At 35.0% G+C, this 12,589-nt stretch overlaps 1 protein-coding gene across 1 annotated transcript in view; it reads left to right on the top strand.

The window, feature by feature from the left end:
• PSMA3 (proteasome subunit alpha 3) overlaps positions 1 to 12,589 on the top strand; it is a 40,942-nt gene that overhangs the window by 12,735 nt on the left and 15,618 nt on the right. Inside the window, exons 3-5 of the mRNA XM_027842897.1 lie at positions 2,141 to 2,264; positions 6,589 to 6,690; positions 6,774 to 6,847. Of these exons, the coding sequence (XP_027698698.1) occupies positions 2,141 to 2,264; positions 6,589 to 6,690; positions 6,774 to 6,847 (300 nt within the window). The remainder of the gene's footprint in view (positions 1 to 2,140; positions 2,265 to 6,588; positions 6,691 to 6,773; positions 6,848 to 12,589) is intronic.

Here is a 12,589-nt window from a genome sequence, read left to right on the forward strand (position 1 = left end):
TAGTGATTGAGAGCATTTTTTCCTGTGATTATAGATAGCTTTAATTTCTTCATGTGAAAACTGTTCATATCCTTTGACCATTTATCAATTGGGGAATGACTTGTATTCTTATAAATTTGACTTAATTCTCTATATATTTTAGAAATGAGGCCCTTATCAGAGACACTGGTTATAAAAATTCTTTCCCAGTTTTCTGCTTCCCTCCTAACTTTGGTTGCATTGGCTTTCAAACAGGCTTTTTTTGGTATTTCAGTTGAATTTTCTGTTGGCAGTTTTGAATAAAAAGAATCATAGAATGAAAGTCTTATATGAGAGCCCAAACGTAGACTATTTTTAAAAGCCATAATTTTAACCTTGAAGTGGTATTTAGTGCTTCATTTTTGACTGATAGTATTATCTTCACATATAAAAAGAAAATAGCTATACTGCATAATGTACTTGATGCAATATATACTTAAAAATGTATATATACATTGTATAAATCAAACTTTTCCCATTGACATAATGAACTAATTGTTTTCAGTTCTATTTTAAGTTATTGGCATTTTAAAAGAAATCTCAGACAGAGCTAAAACTTTTTATGATGTAACTCCTTAAATTCAGTCATTGTATATAAAATAGGCTTTGTACTTGAGAGAATTCAAAAGAGAGAGGAGTGAAAAAATACTTTCTGAAGCTACCTAGGGAACCTACCAAAATAACCTTAAGATATAGTTAGTATTGAATGGCGAATTAAAATTGAATCTTCAGACAGTGTTGTGCTAGATTTGAAACCTTTGAGAGAGGTACAAGAGTTATGTATTTTATGTGGTAAGAAATCTTCATGGAATTTTTGAACAAAGAAACTAGCTGATGAAAGTGGTATTTGGAAGAAAGTGTTGGGAAACTGGTCAAGAACAGGAGTAGGAATAGCTAGTCTAGTCCTGGGAAAACCAGCTAGGAAGCTATTAAAAATAACAGTGGTAGATGACATTGGTGACCATGAAAATCGAGAAGGACTTTCAAAGGAAAAATTGATAGTACTTGTGATTATGGGGAATCAAAGATGATTTCCAAGTGTAAAGATTGGCTAAATGGTGTGATACAGTTGGCAGAATTAGGGGGTTGGAGAACAAGCTGGTTTTGGGTGGGAATTGATTTTATTTTGGATGTATTTTTCTTTCCCTCAAGCTAAGCATCTCCATTAGAAGTTTATTACCAGAATTAATCGTTAATTTTCATAAAGCTGTCACAACATTTAAATGATAGTTGATTTTTAGTATTGTTTTTTAATTCATTCTGACCTGACTTATACACATTAATTGAATGTCATATAGTTTATATTTACTCAAAGAAAAGTACTTTTTCCTTCATAATATATTTATATAGTCAAATATTGTTTTTTTTGGTTTTCTTGTATTTCACTATTTTTGGTCTCTTGTCTCGTTAATGAAATAGGGGTGTGGAATTGACCTAGACAAAGGAGTTGTTACTGTTATTTTAGCTAACATTTATGTAGCACTTTATGGTTTGCAAAACCATATATTTTACATATATGATTTGATCCTTACAACAACTCTGTAAGGTAGGTGCTATTATTATCCCGATTTTGCAGATGAGGAGTCTGAGGCTGAGAGAAGTAAAAGGATTTGTCCAGGGTCACAGAATTAGTGTCTGAGGCAAGATTTGAACTCAGATAATCCAAGTCCATCATTCCATACACTATACCATTTAATTTAATTTCCAGCCCCTATTCCTCTCAACCATGATTTTAGCATGTAGGCCTGAAAAAACTTCCTGTGTGCACTAGTTGCTTCAATATGTCTAGGATGGTTTTGCAGCCACAAAGTATTTTATGGTTACAAATGTTAAAATAGCCATTACTCAACCAGCATTTATTAAGTGCCTAATGTTTGCCAGTCTGGGGATACAAAGACAAAAATAATGGATAATCAATAATTACCCTGAACTCTGTTCTCTGTTTTGGAGGAGGCAGATTGGTTCAGTTGAAATGAAGAGTCTCTGAGTTGTGGGTAATCCTAATCTGTTTTAAAGTACTTTGTTGTTAAGCCATGTATTAATTGTTTTTTTTTAACTGTAAGGATTATGAAATCTTCCTTTTTCAGTTAAAAAAAATTAATTTTCCCCCAATTTGTTTCAGTACAGCTATTGGAATCAGATGTAAAGATGGGGTCGTCTTTGGTGTAGAAAAATTAGTCCTTTCTAAACTTTATGAAGAAGGTTCTAACAAACGCCTCTTTAATGTTGATCGACACGTTGGAATGGTAAGATAATCCTTTTCAGTAACTTTCTTCAAAATAATTGTATTTGTTGATATGTGCTTTTCAGAACTAAACAAAATATAGTAATGCCCTAGTAATCCATAGATCAGACTTTAAACAACTTGAAGCATTAGGACTGATTCTAAAAATGGAAACTGGAAAGTATCTCTAGTACTGAAGCAGCAGTCCCTGAGCCGTGAGCACCAGTTAAAATAGCTGAAACGAGCTAAAGATTCCTACTAGATATATTGTGATTAGTTGGTTTGCCAGTAAGAAATTATGTGCACACTCAGTTGCCAGTGGTGACTATGAGGGCTAAAGAGAAGACAAGAGTGTTGAGCAGTAAGAGGGGTAATATATCAGAAATGGCAATTCAGTGGAGAAAGGAGCAAGATACTCTGATGATAGATGAAAGCCAGGGACAGGCAGAGAGTAGAATAATTCAACATTGGAAGACAACACTATTCAGAGCTCAGTAGCTCCTAAGACAATCAGTGTGCCGTGTTAGAGACATCATCTATAGGATGCTTGTGAATTGAGGTCAGAAGATGCATGAATAGGGCAGTTAGTGGAAAGGCATGCCAAGTCTTATTCACTCTTATTTTCATTAGAACGTTACTCTATTCAAGTAGTGCCACACTAAAGATACATATCCAGTTGTACATGTCAGCAGTCTAGGAGTTGGTCCAGTAGCAGTCAAAGCTATGCTAGAGATGTATAATGTGTACAGTAGTTTTTAGCTATCTTAAACTAGCAAAAATAAGGTTAAGCTATCCTAGAACATGGATTCTGAACCTTTTCTAATTAAAAGATGAGAGGCTGCCTTCTTGCTTGGCCCCAAAGATAGCTGAAAAGCCCAGAAAAATGTAATAAGCAAATTCAGAACCAGGTGTATTTTCCTTAGCATTTTGGTGATACTGTGTTTTGATGTAGCTGATAGAAAAACAACTGGCAAATCATGAAATTGCAGAAGAATTTTGAGTTTTTTTACTAAATTACACGTGCAAAAAAAGTTCCTAAACAATTTTATAATGGGGATGAAACTGGTCTGTTTCGACAAAGTGTTTAGTTGTCAGTCTAGCATAGCCAACCTTAGTTTTAAACAAGCTAAGGACAAGTTCACTGTTATGTGCTAATGCTGTAGGTTCCCATAAAATAAAGCCTTTGGTGATTGGAAAGTGTAAATCATCCTGGAACTTTAAAGTGGCACATAATTGTTTGATACATAATCATAACAGCTGTTTACATAGCCCTTTAAGGTTTTTATAAAGCCCACTCCACCTAACAACCTTGTCAAGCAGGTACATTTATTTCCATTTTGTAGATGAGTAAACTAGGGCTCAAGGGTCAAAATAAAAGTAAAAAAGTCCTACAGCTTCTCAGTGTTGAAGCGGTGGTCTACTTAATTCACATCTAGCATTCTTATGTATAGAGAGAAAAAAGTAAGTTTCTGTCTATGCCTTATTGATTCTACCATCTTCTTGTAGTTTCACTGAAGATCATTTTAGAAACATAGGCCTAGCCAGAGATAGCAAAACAGTATTATCATTATTAGGTAATTGTAGAACTCACTTTGTGTTCCTTTGTGTTCTACCATCTTTTTGTATCTTCTCTGAAGTTCATTTTGGAAACACAGGATTAGCTGGAAGTAACACAAGCTGTTACTAGGTAATTGTAGAATCATCTTGAGATGAATTATCTTCCTTCCTGCTATTCTTGCCTCATTTACCCAATATTTGGATTAAGATATTACTTAGGATGTTATTATAAAAAAAAGATTTTATGAGAAAAATTGATTCTATAGAAGACCGTTTATGTTAAATATGTAGTCTTAAATGTTGCCTAGAATTCTCTTCAAATGTTAAAATGAAGGTTTATTGAACATTTTAGCCTGGTGTCATGTTTGCAGAAGTATCGCCTTCTGGTGGTTTAAGTTTTGTAAGATTTAGGAGTAGAGCCTTGCTGAAAAATATTAGCACAATATTTGAAATGGTAAAGAACACTTCTCAAAATCCATGAAGAAACAGCACACATAAATGAGTGAGTGTGTTGAGAAAGTGCCAGTAGTGTTTTTATGGTGCAGATAAATCTTTAAATGTTGCCAATAACAACAAAATTGATGGTTTTCTGGAGAGTAAAGAAAATACTTTTAGAATGTTAATGTTACAGTCTCCTGGAGGTTATATGGTTGTATATCCTTCGGTCAACCTTGTGTGAAAGACACAAATAACCAAACCAAAGCTAATATTGGGGCTTTTTTTTTTTTTTTTTTTTTTTTTGAGAAAGCAAGATATGAAGGCAGGAAAGGATTTTTGTTCATTCAACATTATTTTGATACCCATACCATCTGCATCTAAAGCTGCAGTTTAATACTAAGAAATTATTCCATGTGGGTGTTCCCCTCCATTCCATCTCCAGATTATGTAGTTTTCATGAATTTTAGTAGCCAAAAAAGTTTTGTTACCTTTTGGCCAACATTCTGGTGATGAGCTTCTCTCTGGACTTTAGTTGATGGACACATTTAGGCTTATACTGAACTGGTAAAGGATCCACCAGAATTTGAACTCTGCTGGCATAGCATTTGAGATCCTGGGTTGCTTTTCATCAGAGATAGACTTGAATAGGCAATAGATAGAGCTATACCTACAACACAAGAATTAGACATAATAGTGACTCTAAATTATTAGAAAAAAATTGTTATTATTTAATATATCTTAAGATAGGAAAGTATATAATCATTTTAGAACATGCCATCAAAAAACTCGATTCAATTCAACAAACATTTTTTCATGTTTATAATATATAGGGCATTGGTGATACAAAGAAAAAACCTGAACAGTTCCTGCCTCCAAGAAGCTTGCGTTTTGCTGGGGGAAATATGAGATATGCACAGACAAGTAATACAAAATACTTGTAGGAGTTAAAAGGCACTAACAAATGAAGAGGATCAGGGAAAAAATTCAGCTTGAGAAGTGTCACCTGGGCTGAACCTTGAAGGGAACTAGGGATTCTAAAAGGCAAAACAGAAAAGGTACATTGTAGGTATATGAGACAGCCTGTGCAAAGACAAAGTTGGGAGATGACACATCATATTCAAGGAATAGCAAGTCGGACTTTTGGGCTGAGTAAAAGAGACTAAAATGAAAAAGTCTGGAAGGATAGGTGGGAGCCATACTGTGTAAATGACAGGTTGAATAGTTAATATTTTATCCTAGAGGTACTAGAGACCCACTGAAGACTTATGTTTTTGTTCTATTAATATTGTGTTAAACTTTATTTATCTGAAAAAATAATACCTTGAACACCTTATTCCATATCTGTATTAGATATCTGAAGGCATATAGCGTTACACTCTGTGTGTGTGTTTGTCTATATATATATATATACATATATATACACACACATATATATATATATATATATACACACACACATGCACACACACATTTGAAGGGTGAAGATGAGTGTTATATGAAGCTTTATGTTCAAAGGTGCTTGGCATTTACGGTTTATACCTTGTGGTCCCATGCCAACCATAAATGAAGAAATTTGATCAAGGAGCACTGCCAGTTCTTATGCCGTCTTTCCTCAGTCCTAACTCAGTTTTAAGGAACTAAAATAGCACCTGTCTCCAAAGAGATTGAATACAGTTGCTTTAATGTTAGAGAACATATTGGTTTATGGTATAGGAGGTAAAGAAGGGACCTAAAAGTATTGCATTAGTTAGAGAAGAAGCTCCAGGTCTTGTAAATAAAAGGAGTATATGTCTCTCTCGCTTTCTCTCTGTCTCTCTCTGTCTCTCCCTCTCTCTTACTTTGCTTTTAAATCTTCAAAATCTCACAAAACTTAATGAGTTTGTGGTTTGTCATTTCTTAGGTTCGCATTTCTATTCATTTTCTAGCAGGAACTAAAACAGATGTGGTTCATGGTTTTTTCCCGTGTAAATTAAATGTTTAATAATCTCCTCTCAGCATTTTGGAATCAAACTTGAATAAAGATGATTTGGTCTTGCATGCTTTTATCTTTAGGAAATGGAGCAAGATTGGAAATGTAGCTCCTTTTGAATTTGAATATTGAACAAAATTTAAAAATTATACTTCAGAGTGTATAAATTCCTAGATCAAACAAACCCATAGTCTTAAGTACCTACCTGCATTATAGAACTATTTTATGGGCTAAAGAAAATTTATCTAAAGAAAATTCACTGAAGTCTTAAAGATACTTCATCTCACTGCCCAAGTTTGTTTTAATAACATAAATATATACCTTTTTTAATTTGTGATAAACAACTTTTTTCTTTTAAAGTTGACACTTTTCTTTATTTCAGGCAGTAGCAGGTCTGCTAGCAGATGCTCGTTCTTTAGCAGACATAGCTAGAGAAGAAGCCTCCAACTTCAGATCTAACTATGGCTATAATATTCCACTAAAGGTAAATGAAATTTTGAAGTACTAACTGAACTTTAGTAAAATTAACTTATTTAGTAACTTCTTTTTTATCTTTTTGTTCTCTAGCACCTTGCAGACAGAGTAGCCATGTATGTACATGCTTACACACTGTACAGTGCTGTCAGACCTTTTGGTTGCAGGTATGAAATTTTATTCTGTAAAATGTCCTTGAATCACTAAACTTATGTAGTTCTAAGCTGGCATCTTATAATTAGTTGATTGATACCATCTAGATGTTAAGATAAAACAGTAGTTTATATTTGTTAATAGAGGTAATAAGGAACTTTTGGAGTGTCTTATGGTCAGATTTGTGCTTGAGAAAAATCACTTTGGCAGCTGCGTGGAGGATGGATTAGAGTGAGGAGAGAGGAAGATCAGTTGTACTGTTGTCATTAATAAAGGCAAGAGGTGATGAGAGCCTGAAGGTGGTGGAGTAAAGAGAAGGGGTTAGATGAGAAAGATGTTGTGGAGATAAAAATAGCCATATTGAGGAGTTGAGGTTAACGCCTATAGGAGACCTTTTTTTTTCTTTTTTTCTTTTTTCTATCTTTGATCTCCTTGGGGCATCTACCTTTACCTGGGATCTCTGGGTCAAAGGATATGGACATATTAGTCATTTTGTTAGCAGTTACAAATTGCTTTCCAGAATGGTTTGACCAATTCATTTACAATAAGAGTGAGTTAGTGAGCTGTAGTCTCTTTGGAATCTTTTAGCTGGAACTTAGTTCTCTAGATTCTCACCACAGGCATCCATACCATGTAGGGAAGATAAATTTCCTATCCCTTTTTAAAAATTTTTGTGGATTTAGGGTTGACTTCAGGTAAAATTCCATAGACAAATTTGTTTCTGCTAGACATCTTTTCATCTTCTGGTGTCCTCTCTCTTATTTTCCTTCCATATACTTAGGGTTCCTGGTAGCATTCTTCTTGTTACATCTCTGCACACTTATTAAACTCTTCCCCAAACAGTTCTCTGTATTCTCACTCCAAAATTTCTGTTACTTCAGTTCTCATAATTTTAGGTTTTCAGGGGGAAATACTCTACTTAAATTCAGGCTATCAATTCAGCAAACATGAAACACCTTTTATATATATAAGGCTCTTAGCCTTATAAAGTCAAACACAATACTCCCTGCTCTCAAGGAGTTGACTATTGGGAGAGGTGGTGGTGGTGTGTGTGTGTGTGTAATAAAATAAGTACAGGGGGGCAGTAGGTGGTGCAGTGAATAGAGCACTGGCCCTGGATTCAGGAGGACCTGATTTCAAATCTGACCTCAGACACATAACACTTATTAGCTATGTGTGACCCTGCGCAAGTCACTTAACCCCATTGCCTAGCCCCTCTCCCCAAAAAATAAATAAATAAAATAAAATAAATATACATACAAATAAATTCAAAGAATATACAAGTAATTTCAAGAGTGGTAATACCTGGGAGAATCAGGAAAGGCCTCAAATGGGTGGCACCTGAGTTATGCTTCGAAAAAATTTAGGGAAAAAAAGAAAAAGAAAGAAGCTAGAGATTCTCTGAGGCAAAGGTGAGGAAGAAGTGATATCTAGACATGAAGGACAATTTGTGCAAAGGTGCAGATGTGGCATGTTACACAGAGAGAACAGTTAAAAGCCAATTTGACTAGGATATAGAGTGCATGGAGGGTGGTAATTTGAAATAAGACACAAAGAGTAGATAGGAGCCATATTGTTAAGAGCTTTAAATGGTCAGCTGAGGATTTTATATTTTATCCTACAGGCAATGGGGACCCACTGAATTTTTTTTAATTGGGGGAGTGAGAAAGTAGGATCTATGTTTTAGGAATATTGATTTGGCAGCTTTGTTTAAGGTGGATTATAGAGAAGATAACACTGGAGGGAGACCAATTAGGAGACTTGCAGTAGTCCATGTGAGAGCTGGTAAAGACCTAAACTAGGTAGTCTATGTGAATTGACATAAGAGGAGTAGAAGTAAAATCAAGAAGACTTAGTAACTGATAAAATATTAGAGTGATGGAGAAAGGAGTCAAGGAAGACAGAAGTTGTCAGCGTGGGTGACAGGAGTGATGTTTTTTACATTTAAATTAAAAAAAATATTTTCATTTCCAATTTCTCTCCTTCCTTCTCTCTTTTCCACCCATTGAGAAGGCAAGAAATACAACATCCATTATACATACAAAGTCATGCGAAACATTTTTATATTTGCCCAAAAAAGATGAAAAAACAAAAAAAAGTGGGAAAAAATACTTCAGTCTGCACTGAGTGGTCAAAGGTCATCATTTTCTCTTTGGAGGTAGATAACATTCTTCATCATGAGTCCTTTGAAATTGTAATGGATCATTGTATTGATCAAAGTAGCTAAGTGTTTCACAATTGATTACTGTTAAAATAGTGCTGTTACTATGTATAATGTTCTAGTTCTTCTCATTTCACTTCACTTTACATCAGCTCAGTCTTTACAGGTTTTTATGAAATTATCCCCTTTGTCATTTCTTTACAGCACAAGAGTATTCCATTACAATTATATACTAAAACTTATTCAGGTATTCCTTGATTGATGGGGATCCCCTCTTTTCTATTTTTTGCCACGAGCTGTTATATTTTTGTACATATGGGTCCTTTTCCCTTTTGCTTGATCTCTTCGGAATATAGACCTAGTAGCAGTATTAGTGGGTATGCACAGTTTTATAGCCTTTTGGACAGTTCCAAATTGTTCTCCAAATTGGTTGGATCAGTTTACAACTCCACCAGCAATGTATTAGTGTCCCTATTTTTCCACATCTTCTCCAGCATATGTTATTTTCCTTCTCTTTCATGTTAACCAGATACTCTCAATAGAAATAGGAAACTTTGGAAGAGAGATGGATTTGAGGGAATTAAACTTCTGTTTTGCACATGTTTTAAATATCTACAGGATATCTAGGTGTTGGCAGTAATGGGGGACTGGAGTTAAGGAGAGAGATTAGGTTTGGATACATTTGGGATTCTCCTGTGGTGAGAAAGTGGAACCCATGATGATGTAATCACCAAGGGAGAACATGTAGACAAGACAAAGCCTAGGATAGAGAATTGTGGGACATTCATACCCATTTAGTGGTAGGAGAAACATAATGATCTCAGAAAAACCTGAAAATGAATAGTCAGATAGGTAGAAGGAAGATCAAGAAAGAGCATTGTCACAGAAGCCAAAGGAGGAAATATGGGAGGGAGAGGTGGTTGACAGTGTCAGAAGCAAAAAAAAAAATCAAGTAGAATGGGGATTGACAAAGAAATCATTGAAATTTAGGAGTTTCGGGCAAGTGACAGGTTTGGAAGCCAAATGGGGTGTTGAGTCAGTCAATAAACATTACATACCTACTATGTGCCAAGTACTGTGCCAAGTGTTAGGGATACAGCAACCAAAAAACCAAAACAAAAGACAGTTCTCAAGCTCAAAATCTAATGAAGGAAACAAAATGTAAGCAACTATGTACAAACAAACTACATAACAAGATAAATAGGAAATAAACAACAGAGGGAAAGCACTAGAATTAAGAAGGATTGGGAAAATTTTCCTGTAGAGGTAGAATGTTAGCTGGCGCTTGTAGGAAAACAGGAAAGCCAGGAGGCAGGGAAGAAGAACTGAGGCATAGTATGTAAAAAATATCTATAGCTGGGAGATGGAGTTCAAGGAATAGTAAAGTCAGTGTCTTTTTTTTTTTTTTTTTTTTTTTTTGCTAAGTCTGTGTTTGTTAGAGTGTGGGAGCTTTGAACACCAAATAGAGGCTTTTATGTTTGATCCTGAAGGTGATAAGGAGCTACTGGAGTTTACTGAGGTGGGGGCAGTGGAGGAGTGTGTGTGATATGCTCTGATTTAAACTTTAGAAAGAAAGCTTTGACAGCTGAGTGGAGGATAGACTGGAGTAGTGGAGGATAGACTGGAGTAGTGAGATTATGAGAGGCAGCAAATATAGATGAATAAGGACAGATTGAAGATGAGAAAAGAAATAGTATTTAAGGGCCCAGATGGAGGAATTGATCTTAGCAAGAAGAGCCACTTCATCAGAAATTGGAACAAAGGAAAGAATGGGGGAATGTAAGGGGTTTTAAAGTACAGTGTGGGATAGAAGAGGGAACTGGCAGTGGTTGGACACTAAGATGTGAATGGCATTGGTTAATTCTCCTTGAGTTTATAGAGGAATGTTTTTCAACTCAGAACTTAAATTGAATTTCTTAAGTGTGTAAAGATATTTGAGAGTTTTTTCTAGAATCTGGATGCTCCTAAAATCATACCATACAATGTCCTAACTTAAAATGTCCTAGATTTTCCTAAGTTTTTTGACTTAATCTAGGTTTCACTGTCTTCTCAGGCCAAGGATATGTGAAGCATCTATGATTTCATGTGAATTTCCTCTACCAATGCAGAGTGTACCTCTCTAATGTTTGTGTTAAGGTCAGAATTTGAACACAGGTCTTATATATTCAGTCCAACGTGACACTGCTTCTACCTTCTGAGGACAAAGATGAACATATTCATTTTAGTTTACCCAATCTAAAGACAGACTTTGAGATTCCTGAGCTGTGATCCTTTGGATACTTTAAAGAATATTTTTGGTATCTTAAATGAAGACTGTCATACAACTCTTGAAATTTCATCGCCTTCCTCCTGCGTAAGTGGGAGCTGCTAGGTCCATTCATCACTCATCAGAAGGGGACTGCAGTAACAGTAATTTATTTCTTCCTTTAGCTTTAAATCTGCCAGAATAAGAAATTGGTGTTTTACAGTTTAATGTTTTAGCTACTTCTTCTTGAAAAAAATGTAAACTAGTGTGATCATTAGTACTTAGTGCATGACTCTTAGAGAATTATAGACAGCTCTTGTCTTTTTTTTGAAAATTTTTACATTTTTTTTTCCTATTACATGTTATAACAATTTTTAACCTTCATTCTTCAAAATTAATTTTGAGTCCCAAATTCTCCTTCCTTCCCCTCTCCCCTCCCTGAGAAGGTAAGAATTTTTATATAGATTATACATGCACCATCATGCAAAACATACCTCCATATTAGCCATATTGTGAAAGAAAACAGACCTCCCCCAGCAAAAAAAAAAAAAAGGCAAGAAAAATAAAGTTTTTGTTTTTTTTTTTTAAAGTATGCTTTGATCTGTACTCAGACTCCATCAGTTCTTTCTCTGGATGTAGATAGCATTTTTCATTATAAATCCTTTGGGATTGTCTTGGACTGTATTGCTGGGAATAGCTAAATCATTCACAGTTGATCTTCTTACAGTATTGCTATTACTGTGTACAGTCTTCTCCTGGTTCTGTTCACTTCACTTTGCATCATTTCATATAAGTCTTCCCAGGTTTTTCTGAGACCATTCTGCTCCTTATTTCTAAAAGCCCAGTAGTATTTCATCACAATCACATGTCACTACTTGTTCAGTCATTCCCCAATTGATGAACATCCCCTCAATTTCCAATTTTTGGCCAGTATAAAAAGAGCTATAAATATTTTTTCACATATGGGTCCTTTAACTTTTTTTAAAATCTCTTTGGGATACAAACCTAGTAGTGGTGCTGAGTCAAAAGGTATGCCCAATTTTATAGCCCTATGGGCACAGTTCCAAATTGTACTACAGAATTGTAAAATCAGTTCACAACTCCACCAGCAATGCATTAATGTCCCAGTGTTTTTGCCTTTTAGATGATTAGATGAGGCACTTTTGAGTTAGCAGTGAAAACCAGGTGCTAGAAAAGAACATTCAGAAAAAATGTTGGAATGTATCTAAGATTGGAAGACCACATTAGGAGGCTCATTTTAGTATTGAGAGATATAAAAACTACTTGAGGAGTTTTCAGTCTGGAATGGGGGAATAAGACATATAAATACATTAGGGACATGTTAAAAAT

This window comes from Vombatus ursinus, unplaced genomic scaffold (genome assembly GCF_900497805.2).
Source record: "Vombatus ursinus unplaced genomic scaffold, bare-nosed wombat genome assembly UNPS02014893.1, whole genome shotgun sequence".
Classification (NCBI taxonomy): domain Eukaryota; kingdom Metazoa; phylum Chordata; class Mammalia; order Diprotodontia; family Vombatidae; genus Vombatus; species Vombatus ursinus.